This window comes from Aspergillus melleus (genome assembly GCF_016097325.1).
Source record: "Aspergillus melleus strain CBS 546.65 chromosome Unknown contig8, whole genome shotgun sequence".
In the NCBI taxonomy this organism is placed as follows: Eukaryota; Fungi; Ascomycota; class Eurotiomycetes; order Eurotiales; family Aspergillaceae; genus Aspergillus; species Aspergillus melleus.
The window spans coordinates 1,765,743-1,784,043 of NW_025763377.1; the positions used below are offsets into that span (position 1 = coordinate 1,765,743).

The following is an 18,301-nucleotide window of genomic DNA, read 5'->3' on the forward strand; positions in this document are numbered from 1 at the left end:
AACTCTCCTCCTGTTTTCGGAATTTGCCTCAATCACCCTCAACCGCTCTCCTTACGTGGAAAAGTCAAACTGAACGGAGTTAATTTAAGCAACAAAGAAGTAGAGGCAGAGAAAGAAAGAAACAGAAACCCCGACGAGACGAGACGAGATCAAACACGCTCAACAAAGGTGCCAGAGGCGGTTGTTCGATAGATAAGAAAAGACCGACCAGGGAAAAAAGACCGTTTGTGGCTGGATGCGAAGAGGGTCGACCCGCGGAAGAACGCAGCGCCTTCGAACCACTCGGGGACCGAACCATTAATTATTCATGATTTTGAAGCCTTCAAGGCCATTCATTCCTATCCTCACCGTCTGCCCAGAAATTCCCATTACCCAACTGAATCCAATTTGACCGTCTCCATCTTACGACCGTTAGTTACCTTTTTTGCCTTCAGTCCTTCACCCTCCCTCCCTCTCTTCTCTTTTCCCTTTTTTCCAAATCTTCCCACCTTTAGGGCAGGTTACCCATCCATCCTTTTTTTTTTTTTTTTTTTTAATTCTTTGCTTTTTTCTAATTTTATTTTTTTTTTGGTAAACCTTTTTCCCCATCCGCTTTCTCTCCCTCTCTCTTTTTTGTTACCTCATCCCCTCCCCAATTTTTCCTCTTCCTACTATCTTACTATCAATTTTTTTCTTTCTTTCTTTGTGTTCCTATAAAACCTACGATCTTTATTACTCTAATTTTCTTTTGAGCATTATTATTTCTACTCGGTCTTCCCATCCACCTCGATCGATAGATTCCCTGGAACTTTGATCTCCCCCGACTCTGCCGCATTCGGGGGTTCTCGAAGTTCTGCGACGTGAGCCTGTTGCTTGTTCGATCGGTCGCGACCCATCTAGCCCACGATGGACGGTGGCCAGACCTCGACCAGCGCCGCCCCCGCGGGCAACTCCAGTGATTTTGTACGTGCTGCCCTCGAGGTTCTTGTGTCCGTCGGATGACGATCGTTTATTATTTTGTCGCCTTTCCTGGTGTTTCATTCTATTGTCACTATTCTTGTGTGACCTTCTTCGTCATTTAGCTAACATGTCGTGCTCTTGTCTAGGTGCGAAAGCTTTACAAGTGAGCCCTCCTCTTCTCTTGTCTCTCTCTCTCTCTCTCTCTCTATTCCACTCCCTCCTTTCCCTCTCCTTCTTCCCCCTCCCAGTTTTCCCACTCGACAATCCTGGCTTGCCACCATCCCCCTCAACCGGTCGCTTGCTCTCGTTTGATTTACTGCGTGACCTCGTGCGCCCCCTGGACCAATAGTGACTGACTTCGTTTCGCGTCAAGAATGCTGGAGGACCCCTCATACGCCGAAATCGTGCGCTGGGGCGATGAAGGGGATAGTTTTGTGGTCTTGGAGGTAATGCGCCCGCCCCGCGCCCTGGAATTCGCCGTCGCCATCCCTCCCTCGGCTAACCCGTCCGACCGCAGTGCGAGAAATTCACCAAGACCATCCTTCCCAAACATTTCAAGCACAGCAATTTCGCCAGTTTCGTGCGACAGTTGAATAAGTACGATTTTCACAAAGTGAGACAGAATAACGAGGAGAACGGGCAATCGCCGTACGGGCAGAATGTAAGGCTAAGGTCGCGTGGAATCGGGGAGAAGGCTTCTTCTAACCAGGAATCTAGGCGTGGGAGTTCAAACACCCCGAGTTTCGGGCCAACAGCAAGGAATCGCTCGACAACATTCGACGGAAGGCGCCAGCCCCTCGCAAACAGGCCCAAAGCAACGACGACGGGGTGCCGACGCAGCAGGTCGATCTCCTGAACCAACAAATTGTGGCGCAACAAACACAGATCCAGCATCTTTCCGATCGCCATGCGCAGTTGTCGGTGGACCACCAGTTGATAATGCAGGAGTTGATGAGAGTGCAGAAGACAGTATTGAACCATGAACATGTGATCCACCAGGTTATGACCTACCTTCTCTCGGTGGATGCCCGCCAAAGGCGCGACAGCAAAGCGTCCGCACCGTTCCCGGCCCAGGGCCAGGGCGGCTCGACCATGAGCCCTTCCCAAGTGGCGTCGATGGATGACGAGCCTTCGTCCCCCTTGCAGCATGCCTCGAAGCTCCTGAGCGATATGAATGCCGAAATCCAATTCAATACCAACGGTCTCGATTCCGCGGTCGAGCCGCCCAAAACCGCTCCGGTCGTAACCACCCCTTCCCTCGAAAACGCCCCGCGAAACGGCGTGGTGCGTCCGCCCACCGCGGCGGGCGCTAACCCCGCCTTGGTATATCCCAAGATGAACGGCGAAATCGAACCCGTGGTCTATCCCGTCGGCGCGACAAACGGAATCGATCCCATGTACAGCGACCATGTGAACAACGTCCCCTACCCGATGCCCCCCAAGCAGGAAGTCGACGAAAGCCGACGGCAATTCCCCGATAACCGAAAAAAGAGTACGAATGTCGACCCCGGCTGGATGCGGCCGCCGCAGATCTTGCTTGTGGAGGATGATGCTACATGCCGCCAAATTGGTGGGAAATTCCTATACTCATTCCATTGTGTTATTGATACCGCGGTAGGTTACACTTGCTCAAGAGAGACCGGATCTCTTTGTCCACTAACGATAGCATAGTTTGATGGGCTCGAGGCCGTAAACAAAATTCAGGACGGCTCCAAATACGATCTGATCCTGATGGATATTATCATGCCAAACTTGGACGGCGTCTCCGCATGCCATCTAATCCGCCAGTTTGACCGAACTCCCATCATTGCCATGACTTCCAACATCCGAAGTGATGACATTCAGCTATATTTCCAACACGGTATGGGCTCATTTGTACTGCTCGAATTGAGCGTCAGGATATCCTTAGCTAACGGCAATTGCGATTAGGAATGGACGACGTACTGCCTAAACCCTTCACACGAAAAAGCCTCCTCGACATGCTAGAGAAGCACCTAGTTCACTTGAAGACCATGCCGCAGGGCATCGAGGCTCCGCAACCCGCTCCGGCAGCGGTCACTATGGCCGCTCAAAGTTCGGCGGGCCCATCAATCAAGGAGGACAGCTCCCCGGGCCAGTCCCCCGCCGCGTCGATGAGCAACTGGCAATCACCTGGTCAGTTCCAGGGCATGACTGCGGTTCACCCGAATCTCCAGCAGGTTCCTGGCCAATATGTTCCTGCGACTCCCGCCCCTACTGCATACACCGTGGACCAAACCGGAGTCCAGTATCCTACTGCAGCCCCCGTCGCGATCCCTGCAGCGGCGGCTGCAGCACCGCCACCACGACCCCAACCGCGACGGCCGGTCTCGGAGATGGCTAGTGTCGCCGAGAGTCCCAATATGACCAAACGTCCGCGTGTTTACGCACACCCACCCCAGCCAATGGTCAACCCCGTGCAGGCGACGCGGACTGGCTAAAGCGCGCTATATATTCCCACTGTATATTTTTCATATCAGAGGCCGGTCTCTGCCTCGTTCGTCTGCTGCATTGTAACCTCATTGCCATCTTGTCTCCCTATTTGACGAATCTCATATATTCCTAATGAAACTTGAGTCGTATGATGTTCTCGTTATCTTGTTGGTCGGGGCGGTGGCTGTTTTTCGACATACATTGGCGTTTGTGGACACTTCTAGCTGCGTGCATTTCATGGTTACAATTTCTTCGGTCTGCTTTCTTGCTGCGAATACTCCTTCTGTCGGGTTATCTGGTCGTGTTATATCTATATTCGAGGGTTGCATCGAAAACGGTGGTTTCTATAGTGAAACTGTTTCTTATGTGTACACCCTTACTGTCAAGGGTTCTTTCAACTATATTTACAGGTCATTCGGTCATCTGCTCTTTTTCTGCTGGCATTCTTGCGCAATCTGGAATTTACAGACCATGGCTACAATTTGATGTTCCTTGCCGAGTTTACTTGTGGCAATTCTATTCCGAAAGACTGTATGTATGAATGCAACTCAAAATCAATATGGAATCAATTTCCGCCTGCACCATGCCGGGACCACGCAATAAGGACCACAATTTCCTGGAAAGAGGTCTACCGTAGGGCACTCCGTAGTGGACACCGACAGACAAACACGCACACACCCTAACGGCATACCGGCGCAGTTCGTCCTCCGTCAATCTCACGACCAAAGCTTTTCCCGACGGTCCATTCCCCCGAGATGCCTGAATCAGAATGCCAGGGTCGAGGAGTTCCTCCAGGGCTGACCCGGTCCTCGTCAGCGTTCTAGACCGGCCGTGCCTGGACAAGGGATATGATGCCAAATGTTCCAGGAGGGCCCAGGCCTTGCGCCATGTTCTGGACTCTTTGCGGCTGGAACACCTGGGACAAGGTGTGGCTTTGCTTCGCGGACAAGTCACGTGCTGTCACGTGCGAGGGGAGCCTCTCCCGGCCCCCCCGTGGCGCGGGGCTCAAACTGAGCAAACAGCGCAAACAGACAAAATCAATCGCCCGCGGCGGTGGGATGTATGACTCCGTTCGGAACGATCGATAAGGCTTGGCGGAGTTTTTTTTCCCCTTGTGCCCTTTTTGAGACAAAGTCGGGGATTTTGGAGGCTTTTGTACGACACGGTTTATTCTGCGCATCTCTGGATCTAGCTTTTACAACAGTGTTGGTTTCACCCCTTTGAATTGTCTCCCAGTCTTTAAGCTGTGCAGTGCGGGGCGCATAGGTTTGTGTCAAACCCGATGTGAGTCGCGAGTTTCGTTTTCTTTGTTTCCTCCTGGGAATATATGGCTGACAACGTGCTTGGTTTTCTTCTGTCTACAGCCAATGGGTCCGAAAAAGGGAGGCAGCGCCTCGAAGCAGAGAGGGAATGCCACGGAGGAGGTAGAGGAAACTCTGCAGGCTGTTGTACGTTCATCGCGTCCTTGGTGGAAAGAGGAGGGGTTGATGTCATGGATTGTCGCGTGGCAGGGGGGTATGCGAAACTGTGATGGTTAACCTTTGATATGCTTAGGTCCTTGCGGATACCTTCGAGACGAGATTCGAACCGTTCACCCTTGATACACCTCGGGTACGTATTGCTGTGGTGGAATAATCGCCTTAAGGAAAATGGCGGGGAACCGAGGACAAGGTGCTATGGTGAATCCGAAGGCTGACACTTGGCGATCAATAGTGTCTCTTGCCTCTGGCAAACACCCCTTTGATTGAATATACGCTCGAGTTTCTGGCCAATGCGGGAGTAGAGGATGTCTTCCTCTACGGCGGAGCTCACTCCGGTCAGCTAGAGAAGTACATCAAGTATGTGGAGTTCTCTTGGCTTCTTGCGCTGCATGATACCAGTTGGGTCGTGCGACTAACGCGGATATTCTCAGTGCGTCGAAATGGCGATCGCTCTCCTCGCCCTTCAAACAGTTGAACTTCCTGAAATCCACCTCTACGTCCGTCGGAGATGTCATGCGTGATCTTGACGGGAAACACCTTATCACCGGTGACTTTATCGTCGTCAGCGGCGACGTGATCAGCAACATGCCCATCGAGGGCGCCCTGGCCAAGCACCGTGCCCGTCGCGAGAAAGACAAGAACGCCATCATGACCATGATCCTGCGGGAAGCCGGCCGAAACCACCGCACGAAGTCCTCTTCGGTGTCGCCCGTGTTCGTCGTGGACCCGACGAAGGACCGCTGTCTGCATTACGAGGAAATCGACCACCATTCGTCGGAGTCGTCGCGTTTAAACATCGACTCGGAAATCATCCTGACGCACCGGGAGCTTGATATCCGCCAAGATCTCATCGACTGCAACATCGACATTTGTACTCCCGACGTGCTGAGTCTGTGGTCTGATAGTTTCGATTATCAGACCCCCCGGAAGCAGTTCTTGTTCGGTGTTCTGAAGGATTACGAGCTGAATGGAAAGACGATCCACACGCATATCATCAAGGACCACTACGCCGCGCGGGTGAGGAACCTGAAGGCCTACGATGCTGTGAGCAAAGATGTCATCTCGCGATGGGCCTACCCTCTCTGCCCCGACACGAATTTGCTGGCCGGGCATACCTACGATCTGCGGAAGGGATACCTGTACCAGGAGCAGGGCGTGACATTAGCTCGCTCGTGCGTTATTGGTCGACGGACGGTCATCGGACAAGGCACGAGCATAGGCGACAAGACGACTGTCAAGAACACGGTTCTTGGACGGAATTGCAAGATAGGCAAGAATGTCACTCTGGACGGTGCTTACATCTGGGATGGAGCGGTGATCGGGGATGGCACGACTGTTCGCCAGGCTGTCATCGCTGACAATGCGACTTTGGGCAAGGACTGCACGGTCGAGTCCGGCGTCCTTCTCTCATACGGGGTGAAGATCTCCGACGGAACCACCATCAGCGAGGGCAAGCGCATTACGAAGGCACCCAGGGAAGAAGACGGAGTCGTGCCGGCCAGCGACCCAGCAGTGGTTGGCACCGACGGAGAGGGTTACGAGTTTGTTCCTTACGAAGATGAGGACGAATCCGATGACGAAAGCAACGCCTCGTCTGGCCTGGGTATGTTTCTCCCAAAACACCACCCTTCCATTCTATCCAAGCGTCCACTAACCTCCCACCCCACAGTCTACAACATGGCAAACCTCTCCCTCTCCACAGAGTCCATCTCCACCCTATCATCCGAGATCTCCGACTACGGCGGCTCCCGCTCAGGAGGGTACAGCGACTCGGACTCCGACAACGAAGACGAGGACCACTTCGTCCACGACGCCGCCGTCAGCGTCTACGACAGTCTGCGCGAAGGCATCACCTCCGACGTGGTGCAGCTCGAGCTCGTCAGTCTCCGCATGACCGCCAACGCCTCCGACAACCAAGTCCGCCGCGCCGTGGTGTCCGCGTTCATGAAACGCATCCCCCAGCTGATGGAAAGCGGCCGCAGCCCCAACGACGCCATCCAGGACATCTTCGGCACGTATCAGGAAATCGTGGAGCGCGCGTTGTTCGATCGCGACACGGACAAGAAACCCGATCAGGTGGACCTCCTCCTCCTGCTGCAGCAGGATGTGGTGAGTCGGCCGCCGCCCGGGGATACGTTCTTTGTGGTTCTGTGCAGCGCCTTGTACCAGTTGGAGATTCTGGAGGAGGAGGCGTTCGAGCAGTGGTGGGCTGATGAGCGGTCCAGTAGCAGCGAGGAGATGAAGTCGGTTAAGAACCAGGCGAAGAAGTTCATTGAGTGGTTGGCTACTGCGGATGAGGAGGAGAGTGACAGTGAGGAGGAGAGCGATGATGAGTGAGCGCTTTTTGGTCTGTTTAGTGTTGCATATATCAATCAAGAGCCTGTTGATGAAAGATTCGTTTCTGGTCCGAGTTTATTATGTAGGTATGGTTAGATTCGACTATCAGGAGGGCCAATGGGGTGACCAATGCAATACATATGATTATTGGGGTGTCTGCAACCTACGACAAGTATCCAACACGTCGGTAGTATCGATGAATGTACCACCAAGGAGTACAAACCTGGTCATAGTATGATGTGCAACATGACCATATTCAAATTGGATATACCAGTAACACCACGCCCTCCACAATTCCACAGTCAACATAATTCCCCTCATAATTCCCCTGCTTGAGTAGGTATCTACACAAACATATAGATAAAGCCACATACTAGACATCCCCAACGCAGAGAAATCACTGAGCGCGAAATCATAAGACAACGGCTCCAATAATCCCAACGCACTGGGCTCATAGGGTCAAAATTGTTGCAGCACAACATCAACCGGGCAAGATGGCCGAGCGGTCTAAGGCGCTAGGGTCAGGTATCTGACCTCCCATATTCATACGAATATTCCTAGTCTCGAAAGGGGCGTGGGTTCGAATCCCACTCTTGTCATTGCTTTTTTGGTTATATTTTTGGGGGAGTCTGGGGTGGGTACTACTAACTACGGAGCAGGAGCACAACCCTAATAAAGGCCTGCTGCCTGTGTTGTTTTGTTCGTTCGTTTTCCTTTACTGTAAGATGATTATTCTATGGCTCTATCTGTCATGCTCAGCTACCATGTACAGGGATATCATTTTTGTTTTTACATATGAGTTGACTGACTTTAATCACATCCCTCTCTTACTTATGACGGACCAGCCCTTTGTATACAGCTACCTCTTCATGACGCTAGCCATTCACCAGCTATAGCGATTATATTGACATATCGAGACTTTGCATTCCGAATAGTCGTTAATAAGAAACAAAACAACCAACATTAGCCAATGTATACACCGCGCCAATGATACCATGCCTATAATTAATCAGTCCACCTAACATCCTCAACCAAATCACGCAACAATACCCCCGAGCAAATCCATACCAGGAACAGCCTCCTTCAGCAAGGCAACAGTCTCCTCCCAGAGCTTTACCTGGGCTTTTTCACCTTCCTCTGACAGGACGAATGAAGACGGTCTATGATGATCGAGTAGTTAGCATATATCCCATGCAAGATCATCCAGAGATCAAGGCCTAACAAGACCCCAAGAGGCCAATAACCAAGAGAAAGGGAACACAACATACCTCTTAACAACCTGCTCACTAACATAAGCCCCCCTCTCCTCCTTATGCAACACCACCGCATCAACCAAACAATGACCCCCCTGCGCCGGCGACCACGCAACAACCCCATTAAACACCTTCTTCCCCGGCGTAGAATCCGACCGATGCAGCTCGCTCGCACAAAGGCCCGGATTGACCCCGTTGACGACGACGTCTGGGCCCGCGCGTTTCGAGAGCTCGCGCAGCCACAGCACGTTGAGTAGTTTGCTGGTGTTGTAGCGGTCCATGCCGGGTTTGAAGGAGTCGGGGTCGTCGAGGCGGGATAGCGTGTTGGGGGAGTCTTTTTCGGGGAACTTGGACCAGAAATGCATTTCTGATGTGACGATTGTGAGGCGGGATGGGGTGCCTTGTGTTGAGGCTGTTTTTTGTAAGACGGGAAGGAGGAGGAGGGAGAGGAGGGAGGTTCCGAGGTGGTTTATCTGGTTGGGGAGGTGGTTAGTCTTTGGTGGTTACTACTAGGTATGTGTGCTGTTTCCGTTGATTCGATGTATAACCGGCAAAGTATAGATAGGCAGAGACAGGGAGAAAGAGGAGAGAAAGCCAACCTGAACGTTCATCTCATGACCCGTCTTAGCCTTCTTATACTCCAACAGCTTCACGCCCGCCGAAAGAATAACAAGGTCCAACCTCTGCAGAGCCTGCGCGCGCTCCCCGAACGCCCGCACACTATCAAACGACTCCTGGTCAAGCTCCCAGACCTCGATCGTGCAGGTCGAGGAGGGATTGTCACGAAGGATCTCCTCCTTCGCGGCCTCGCCCTTGGACACGGTGCGGACGGCCAGAATGAGATGGCTCAGGCCTCGCGCACTCAATTGTTTAGCGGCTTCGAGGCCGAGACCGACATTACTGCCTGTGATGATGGCGGCTTGGCCCTGGAGATTCACAGAGGTAGGTAGGGGCTTGGGGCAGAAGGTGAGTTGGCGGTATAGGAATCCTGGGATTGAGCCACCCATGGTGATAGATCTTTAGTTGTTCAGTGGTAGTAGAAGAGGAGGAGAATGATGATCAGAAAACGACAAGAAGTAGAAGGCAAGATATAAAAGGAGCTCAATGACGACTGGGACAGATCACATTATCTCCGTATAACTACATCTAGGCATGACTGGAGATAGGCATCGGAGATAAGACACGCAGTCCGCGTATTTACGCCCGCCGAGCTTAATTTGGGGCCCCGCGACAGGGAAACATGGCTCAGCCTCAGAGTGCATGGGACGAGCCAATCAGTTTGGGGATCTATCGATAGTATGGTTGATGATTTGGAATTGAAGTTGTTGCCATCGACACGCCTCTGCCTGAGGTGCAGCCAGATTGGTCCGAATCTGGACTAGAGCGAACCTTGCTATGAAGGAGCTCTTTACCTGAGGTGGACAATCCGAAACCATCGAATGCCATTATGCCATCAGAAATTGCATCTCATCAGAGTCCTGCCCATCTGTTACGAGATCGTCTTCCACCAGAATAGTCCATGCACCAGGAAACCATATCCGAGAATACTGACTGACGGTGCTGGCTGTCACGAGAACCTTGAAGACAAAACCCCCGCCAGATGCTTGCACATCAGCAACCAAATTGTTAAGAAACCTCATCACAAACTCCATTTCCGCGGATCGACTGTCTGTCTCATACCACGATGTCTCGTCAATCAGACACACTACCACGCCGGTTCCAACGCTCTCCAGTAGGCGTTGAAAACATATGCATAATGTGGCCAAGTCTCGGCCCTGGATCTGCTGAAGTATTTGGAAGTTGAGAAAGGACAAGTTGAGGGAGTCTCCATATTGTTGTAGAACTTGGTATACCAAGCTTCTCATGATGCCATTACCACCTTCCAGATTATCTCCAGGAGACGCATGCAGGCCGCAATAGAATGTCAGGGCAGCACAGGAGGGCAGCCGACGCAGGGTACGCCCGAGAAGCACACATACGCAGCTCAAAGGCGTTATTGCTTCGTTCTCTTGAATGTCATCAGTCATGCTATTGATAACCAGAACTTGGGACTGAGCCTGTCGTAACCAAGCCTGGAAAAGCTCATTTGCCATCACCCATGGGATACACTTCCTGCGTTGCGACTCAATACTGTCACCGAATTCGCGAACAAGATCGTCATCTGGATATGCGGAATTGGCATTCAAAATCTGTCGCAGCTGGTCGGCCGTGACGAATTGCGGCGGCAGAGAGGGCATGGAAGGCATAACGAAGGCGCTAATGAAGATTGGATGTTGTGCTTGTTGCAGTTGAGACACTTGCTCTTCTAGTCGGTGTTCTCGTTCCTGGTGCTCTTTTTCGCTTTTTCTGCGTTCCTCTTCGGCATTTTCCAGCTTTACATGTGTCCCTGCCATTGCAAATGAAAGTAAGCTCTGAGCATCGCAAAGTGTGACTTGACACACTGACATTCGGCCTCCTTGGCAATTCCCATGAGCAGATCTTCCAGTCGCTCCATTGCGAGCTCCTGCTTCTCGGGCTTTGCCTCGACGCTCGCTTTGATGGAAAGAACATTGGCACTTAAATGGCTAACGGATTTTGTCAGGAGCTTGACATCTTTTCCCATAGCTGTGACGCCTATGTCAATGCCCCTAATTCTGGTGTGTAGACAAGCCCGGACTCGGTCGTCAAAAGCCGTTGCTTTTTCCTGGATATTGGTGGTTATCTTCCCTTCTAGTTGGCTTCCGTATGCATCCTGTTGGAAAAAGGACTTGAATGCTTCCACTTTACGATCGTTAGTCAACAATCAACCAGTGATTATAGCGGTCAATAACGCACGCCCTGGATTCCGCTTTATCCAACCAGTGATTGCCTCAACCGCTTCAAGGATCGCGATGAAAAGTGCCTCTGATTTGGTGCGCAGCTCGCTATCCTCACTATAAATCCGGATGTACGATTTCGAGCACTCGATCGTCTCCGATAGGCTGTCGAAGACGCCAAAGACCGTCTCTCGCAGAGACTTGAATCGCTTTGCTGCCTAGATCTTATATATAAGCAGACAGTCCCTGGGAGGAAACGAGAACAGACATTGTAAACCAAATTAAAACATCCCGTCAAGAGGGATGTATACTCGCCATTGGGAAGCAACTGGAGCAAAAAGTCCATCCGGTACGCTGAATCACTGAAGACCCGCCCTGCTGAGCGAAAAGGATGTCGCCAGGATCGACCTTTCTCTTTGTACAAAGCAAGGGCCTCACTTGCCTCTTTCTGAACATCCGTCCAACTGTGCTTGCCATAAAAGGCCTCTTGGGAAGTCTTGTCGTTGGACTCTTTGAGGGTCTTGTTCATGAATGTTTTAAAACTGCTTGTTCGCCTTTGCAGTCTGTATACTTCTCGTCAGCATGGAACAGTTGGGATATTCACCCTGGAGCCTTGGGGATTCTCACTCTTGCGATGCAGGAGCCGCACGATACTTGTCAATTGTCTGGCCCCAGTCCCATCCCTCGTCGACATCGCCAGCTCCATGTTGCAAGAACGGGGGCACAAGTTCCATGGCGGGATATTCTTGGTCGAATGCACTACCTTGACCTCGAAGAAACGCTTAGCTACTGGGTGTGTTCCAATGCCAACTTCAATACTCATACATCAGCGATGTATGCCCGTGCTGTAATGAGTCAAGAAATCACATAGGTGGAGTCTTGCATTGACATACAGCCGCGGACTGTTATGTCTCAGGTCTCACTACAGGCATCAGATAAGACTTGCAAGCACTAAGGAAGGCGGGGTAATAATGTTTGCCATAAGAACCGCTGAGGCTGAGCTGAAACTGTATACTCCGTACGGCTCACACCGGAGGCGCTTGGCTGCCACTCAGCAAATGGAAAATCTCCTTCGGAGACGCCGATGCAATATACCATCCTCGTCACAGCGGGGACATTTATCTCCCAGCACACAGACAGGTAAGCTGGAATGCATCATACATGCTCCCCAACCGCCTGGTGGGTTGATGGCCTATGAGGTTCATTCCAACCTGTCCGAATAACTACGACAACCCGTTCATGCAGTCAAAGCACCGTTTAGCGAGGTCTAGCCACGCCACAGTGTGAGCTTCCACTTCCCAGCAATTCGACAGGTAGGCCGAGGATGCATCATCCACGTTCCCTAATAAGAACCTGGTGGGGTGATGGCCTATGAGATGGACTCCAGCCGGTCCAAATACGGCGAACCCGTTCATGCAATTTTCTTCTTGAATTGGACATAAATATCGATATCTATCGGGATGAGACACCATTCAGTTTCTTTTATGCATCGCAACCCTACCTTTAGTAACCGAAATCTACTGCGCGCAGATACGGGAAATGGAACAACCTGGCCAGCTTCAGTTCGAGTCTCCTCGGCGTAGTTCAATTACCGACGAAGAGAATGTCGAATCAGCCTCAATTGTGGACAAAGCCGAGCGGGATGCACAGGAAGAGCTTGCAGCACTGTCACAAGAATTCGAGCGAGTAAGGGCATTCCGAGCAGAGCTTGACCAGTTAGGCTGGCGTCTAAGTCACGAAATGGAGCGCCTCTCGGCAAGATTGAAAGTTGAAGAAGATACAGACTCCCACAAAGATACAGACTCAACTTCCACCGAAGAGAGCGAGCGCATTTGCTTTGCAGAATTAAATTATGTGCCACCCAGCAAAATGAGAAAGGAACGGGAAGTGCCTGAGAAGTATTATGCCATCGACATTGTTTCCGACAACGCGATTTCATACCAGCCCAAACATGGACAAGGAAAGCAACTAGAAAAGGCATACGCTGTACTAGATGAAGAGCCTGTTCATCCTGATGCCACAGACAAAACCCACTGGATCCCCGACCGCGTCGTACTCAATTCAGAACGGCTAAAGGTTCGGGTCGACTTTGATCTCTGGGACGGATCTCTTTCTTGGAGCAGCTGGGAGGCCTATCACATTTTAAGCCCCTTCAAAATCCTGGTATATCTGGATCAACCCATCAGAGAACGTCTGCGAGAGTTCGAGCGTCTGTTTGCTACCATGCAGCCCCCCTCGAACGGTGTCAAGATGGAAACACTCCAACAAGATCGATGGCTGGAGAAAAGGCGACAGGATGCAAAAGACATGAGTTACATCGACCTTCTCAGTTGCATCAACGATTTCCGTTGCCTAGTGCAGTTCATGGATGAACACATCGAGCCAGTGAAGACTCGGCTTCAAAGTGACAACCCCGGACCAGTACGCTTCACAGACCTGTGGTATGCCTTCCCCCCAGGCACCCTGGTATACGTCAAGGATAAAAACATCCCCCAAAAGGTGTGGAAAGTTGTTCAGCGAACAGGCGGGCGCAGGTACCTGACCCGGCCAGACCACATCCCCAATGGCGAGTTTCGTAATTTATACTCGCAGTTTGTGCTGGACTGCTTCTACCTCGATTATGACGGAATACGCTACGTGCCCATCTTCCGTCAGTTCAAGCTTAATGACTTTGAGGGTAGCCAAGCCATTACATCTCTCCCTGTTTATCCCTTCCAAACATCGGAGACAGCTAAGAGCAAGTCGGATCTTCTCGACCGGGCTCATCAATTCATCCAGTGCACTAGGATGACCCACCGTTACTATTCGGGGCGCACACATTCCCGGACACCTGATGGCGAGAAGCTCGCAGATGTTCCACTTGGGAAACCCAGAAGCGTGTCAGTATATTCTGAGATGGTCGACAGTGCCGTGGTGGTAGATTTCGAGCGTGCCTTTCAAGAGGTCCCCGCGTGGCGTCCAGGAGGAAATGAGCCAGAGCTCTATCAAATGTCTTCAGCCGAACTGGACTCCTATATGTACGCTATGGATCGCGACAGTATATGGGATGCGCGCTCCTCAGAGGACTTCCTGGCGTCGGAGGGCCGAAAGTGGTTTCGCTGGGGAAAGACGGGCGAGCCGCCACGAGACGAAGATGATCTGCTCATTTTGCCAGATCGGGTGTTTGCGTACGTTCTTCGGACTCGCAAGTGGGGTAAGATTGCTTCTTTCTCTCGCTATAGAAATCACGGGCTTACCTTATCTAGCATGTCTACAGCTGGGACACAACGCCGCTGGACAAGAGCAGCTCCGCGTTGTTCCACCGCGTCAAGAGCCCTGGAATCATCTCGAGCTTCCGGAGGGCCATAAAGACATTGTACAGTCGCTTATCGACGCCCATTTCGGAGTAGATAGCTCGCGGAATATCCATTTCGACCTTGTCCGTGAGAAAGGTATGTTGTCTTCAGAGTATGCGGCGGTGGTTGATCTAATCATGATGCAGGGAAAGGTGTTATTATCCTCTTACACGGTGTTCCTGGGGTGGGCAAAACGTCCACAGCTGGTGAGGCTGTTCCTTTCCCGGTCATGGATGAATGATATTGACACGGGTTATAGAATGCGCAGCTGAAAGCAATGGCCGGCCTCTGCTACCTATCACTTGCGGTAGGGATTTGTCCTCTGAAACCTGGTTTCGTTTCTGACTGCTTTCAGGCGACCTTGGCTTGTCCGCAGAGGAAGTGGAAGACAAACTAATGGAGGCATTTCAGCTCGCTCAGGCATGGGGGTGTGTGATGCTTCTAGATGAAGCAGACGTGTTCCTGGCTCGACGAGAACCGGCTGACACACAGAGGAATGCTCTTGTCTCCGTCTTTCTTCGTGTCCTCGAGTATTATGAAGGGATCCTCTTCCTCACCACCAATCGAGTCGGCACTTTCGACGAGGCGTTCAAATCCCGCATCAATGTCTCACTTTACTACCCGCCGCTGACTTGGTATCAAACGAAGAGAATCTGGACCTCCCATATCAACACCGCCACGGCCGATGACACAATCTTTTCGGCTAATACAGAGTCTCTCATCAAATATGCCTGGCAGCTCTATGACATCCAACTAACACAGAAACAGTTCGGTCCAATCTGGAATGGACGACAAATCCGGAACGCCTTTCGGACTGCCGTTGCCCTCGCAAGTTTTCGGGCTCTGCCGGGCCAGCCCGTCCAGCTTTCGGAGGCCCATTTCGCAAAGGTGGCGTTGGTTTCCAACCAGTTCAATGATTATATTTGGCGCGTCAAAAAGAGCCTGACCGATAGTGACGTTGCCAAAATCAAATCCATTCGAGTAGATGATTACGTGCCGGGCGAGACACTGCACGTCATTCAACCGCAGCAGAACCAACCCATTACGAATGTTCAAGGGGGTCAATTATCGCCTGGGATTCCTCGGGGGTTCACGCCTGTTCCGCAAAGCTCAGCCCCTGCCATCCCGCAATTCAATGCACAGGCCCAGACAATGCCATTCAATCCGTCTAGCCAAGGACATCCCCAGCAGTTGTCTTATGGCTCGGGGTCCACACCCTCGACGTATATGGGCTATGGTGTACCGACGCCGCTGCAAAGTCCCCAGCAAAACGTGCAGTATCAGCAGCTTCAGGGTCAACAGGGGATGCAAACTCAACCACACCAGAGCCCACCACAGCAAAACATGCAATACCAGCAGGTTCAAAATCAACATGGGATACAGACTCAATCACACCAGAGCATGCAATACCAGCAGGTTCAAGGCCAGAATGGGATGCAGACTCAACCACAGCAAAACATGCAGTACCAGCAGTTTCAAGGTCAGCAGGGGACGCCGTCTCAACCACACCAGAACCCACCACAGCAATACAATCCAGGCCCCAATCAGTCTCCCCCTTAAGTCAAGAGGCATGCATAGTCGGGTCCTTGCGCAGTTTAAATGCCTTATTTATAAGCCTAGAACCATTTCTCGGATTACCGCTTCATTAGTCTGTTTTAGGGAGGGGGTTGGATTGGATCTTCTTGTTTAGATATCAATGAAAAGATTATTTTTTCAGTTTTCGAAGAGAATTGATTATGAAATCTGGCCACTCGTATGATGTTGGAGAAGGTATCCATATGGCTGGGGTATAAAGATAGAAGTATTAGAAGTACTGTATGGACTTATGAAGGTCAAGACGCCCATCGCAATCAGTCTTAAACCAACAAACTCAGCCGAGAAATAAGTTCTCGCGATCAGACTCGCGATACGCAACTAGTCGATCCGATGCCATCCCTGCAAAACAAGACCCATCGAAGCACGATAGAAGACAAAAAAAAAAGATGCGGAGAAAGCCTTCCTCACCGCCGATCTCCAGAATCGACTAGACCGAAACGAGGGCCCGCGGCACCCCGTCACATGACCACAGCGGACCACACAGCGACCCAACACGGCTTAGCGGCAATCAAGCGAGATGGTCCGAGCCCGCATATCGGGAGTGGAAGGCACACAACGCATTTTCAACCCTAACCTTTCCGTTCAACCTCAACGCCCAGCGACGACAGTACACGCCTGCCAGACACCGTCACGTCCAGGTTTTCCTCGCCTCAAATTTCAAGATGACTCACGACTCCGTCTGGTACAGCCGTCCTCGCAAGTAAGGACCCCTCCCCCCCTTATTTTCCCGTTGTGGGTTGGATTTTTGGTTTCGCAGATGGTGGAATGGGAAGGATTATCGATCGGTTCGGGTTGGAAGGTTGGGAAAAGGGAAACAGCTGGCTAATTGATATTTTTTTTCCCTTGATAGGTTCGGCAAGGGCTCCCGCTCCTGGTACGATAAATTTCTCCCCCGATGAAACTCGTTCGATATAAGAGATGAAATTCGTTTCTATATGTGTGCGGTATTGGAATGGACGAAAACTGATGAGTCGATCGATATAGCCGTGTTTGCTCTCACCGCGCTGGTCTCATCCGCAAGTACGGGGTATGGAACATCTGAATCCAGTTTTGCATTGCAGATTGCGAAAGATCTGCAAGTTTGGGGAACATGATAACTGATCGGGGAATTTTTGAAAATACAGATGAACATCTGCCGTCAGTGCTTCCGTGAGAAGTCCACGGACATTGGTTTCAACAAGGTTGGTTTATTCCATTTAATCCGGCTCTATCGATCGAATATTGGGAAGACTACAATTCTGGAGGAAGAGAAAAGAAGCGCAACGGGACACACATACACCACACCACCATATTCGAATTAAACATACCTGGAAGCGCAATCACTAACTAGACCCTCAACACTACACAGTACCGGTAAATTAATCGCGATCCAAATTCCTATTCACGACGAATCGTTACGTGCTCGGCGCCCGGTCAGAAACCAATGCGGACATAATGATGAAGAAAAAAACGATTTGTACTCCGACGGGACAAGACACCAGTTTGGAACAGTGAATTAGCTCTCAAACCCAACGTTGGAGGAAACCAATCAATTTTTTAAAAATGGGAAATCTTTTTTTGAAAAAGAGCAACGAGGAAATTTTATGCGTGGATGGTCGGTGTTGACAATTTTTTTTAATTAAAAGGTGTCACATGTCGAAACCTTTGTGTGTCTGTCTTGTCTCTTCCAATTCAATATCTACGTTGAATTGAAGTGAGGGACTATTTCTTTTAAAATCAATTCGCTCCTGGGGAATTTAGTCCTTTCCGTCCCTGTTGTCTGTCTCCTCGTCTTCCACCGAGGGATCTAATCGATCGCGCCTGTCTATGATTCCGTCTACTCGCCCTTCCTGCTGGTCCTGTGAATGTCCCGTCCCGTTACATGCATTCGTCGATCGATCTGGATATGGAGATACGTCTATTTCACCAGTCACAGTAACAAGAAGCCTACTTTCCATGCGCCCTTCCGGACTTCTTCATACCCTCTCCTCTTGCCGTACCAACAAAATCATGCCCAAGACCCGAGCACCTGTATAATTCCGTTCAGCGTAGACCTAACATATTAAGCAAATAGAATTCAAGATTTATCTACCAAGATTTGTACATGATCGCCTCCATCGCGATAACAGCAACTC

General features: G+C 51.0%; 6 protein-coding genes and 1 non-coding gene across 8 annotated transcripts; 4 read left to right on the top strand and 3 right to left on the bottom strand.

The window, feature by feature from the left end:
- Positions 1-1,123: 1,123 nt before the first annotated feature.
- Positions 1,124-4,003, top strand: skn7. 2 transcript variants are annotated; one of them, XM_046094404.1, is made up of 5 exons: positions 1,124-1,385; positions 1,457-1,600; positions 1,657-2,553; positions 2,611-2,800; positions 2,869-4,003. In XM_046094404.1, the coding sequence occupies exons 1-5, from the start codon at positions 1,314-1,316 to the stop codon at positions 3,396-3,398; spliced, it is 1,833 nt and encodes a 610-aa protein (XP_045950383.1). In that variant the 5' UTR covers positions 1,124-1,313; the 3' UTR covers positions 3,399-4,003. The 2 variants fall into 2 exon arrangements, with proteins under 2 accessions (XP_045950383.1, XP_045950384.1); XM_046094405.1 differs by having other exon boundaries at positions 1,124-1,600.
- Positions 4,004-5,384: 1,381 nt separating this feature from the next.
- On the top strand, positions 5,385-7,208 carry GCD6 (translation initiation factor eIF2B catalytic subunit epsilon; the record flags this gene model as incomplete). Its single annotated transcript, XM_046094406.1, has 1 exon — positions 5,385-7,208. One exon carries the CDS (start codon positions 5,385-5,387, stop codon positions 7,206-7,208), a length of 1,824 nt encoding a protein of 607 aa, XP_045950385.1.
- A 488-nt stretch (positions 7,209-7,696) lies between these two features.
- Positions 7,697-7,807, top strand: LDX57_012656. Its single transcript has one exon. It is a non-coding gene; the product is annotated as a tRNA-Leu (tRNA).
- Positions 7,808-8,244: 437 nt separating this feature from the next.
- SOL3 (6-phosphogluconolactonase sol3) lies at positions 8,245-9,468 on the bottom strand (the record flags this gene model as incomplete). Its single annotated transcript, XM_046094407.1, has 3 exons — positions 8,245-8,368; positions 8,477-8,934; positions 9,061-9,468. 3 exons carry the CDS (start codon positions 9,466-9,468, stop codon positions 8,245-8,247), a joined length of 990 nt encoding a protein of 329 aa, XP_045950386.1.
- A 438-nt stretch (positions 9,469-9,906) lies between these two features.
- Positions 9,907-10,707, bottom strand: LDX57_012658 (uncharacterized protein; the record flags this gene model as incomplete). Its single annotated transcript, XM_046094408.1, has 1 exon — positions 9,907-10,707. The coding sequence occupies one exon, from the start codon at positions 10,705-10,707 to the stop codon at positions 9,907-9,909; it is 801 nt and encodes a 266-aa protein (XP_045950387.1).
- Positions 10,708-10,835: 128 nt separating this feature from the next.
- Positions 10,836-11,990, bottom strand: LDX57_012659 (uncharacterized protein; the record flags this gene model as incomplete). Its single annotated transcript, XM_046094409.1, has 4 exons — positions 10,836-11,221; positions 11,276-11,474; positions 11,525-11,819; positions 11,884-11,990. 4 exons carry the CDS (start codon positions 11,988-11,990, stop codon positions 10,836-10,838), a joined length of 987 nt encoding a protein of 328 aa, XP_045950388.1.
- A 297-nt stretch (positions 11,991-12,287) lies between these two features.
- On the top strand, positions 12,288-16,314 carry LDX57_012660 (uncharacterized protein). The gene is made up of 5 exons (XM_046094410.1): positions 12,288-14,449; positions 14,502-14,687; positions 14,738-14,797; positions 14,851-14,898; positions 14,947-16,314. Exons 1-5 carry the CDS (start codon positions 12,796-12,798, stop codon positions 16,149-16,151), a joined length of 3,153 nt encoding a protein of 1,050 aa, XP_045950389.1. The 5' UTR covers positions 12,288-12,795; the 3' UTR covers positions 16,152-16,314.
- Positions 16,315-18,301: the final 1,987 nt, after the last annotated feature.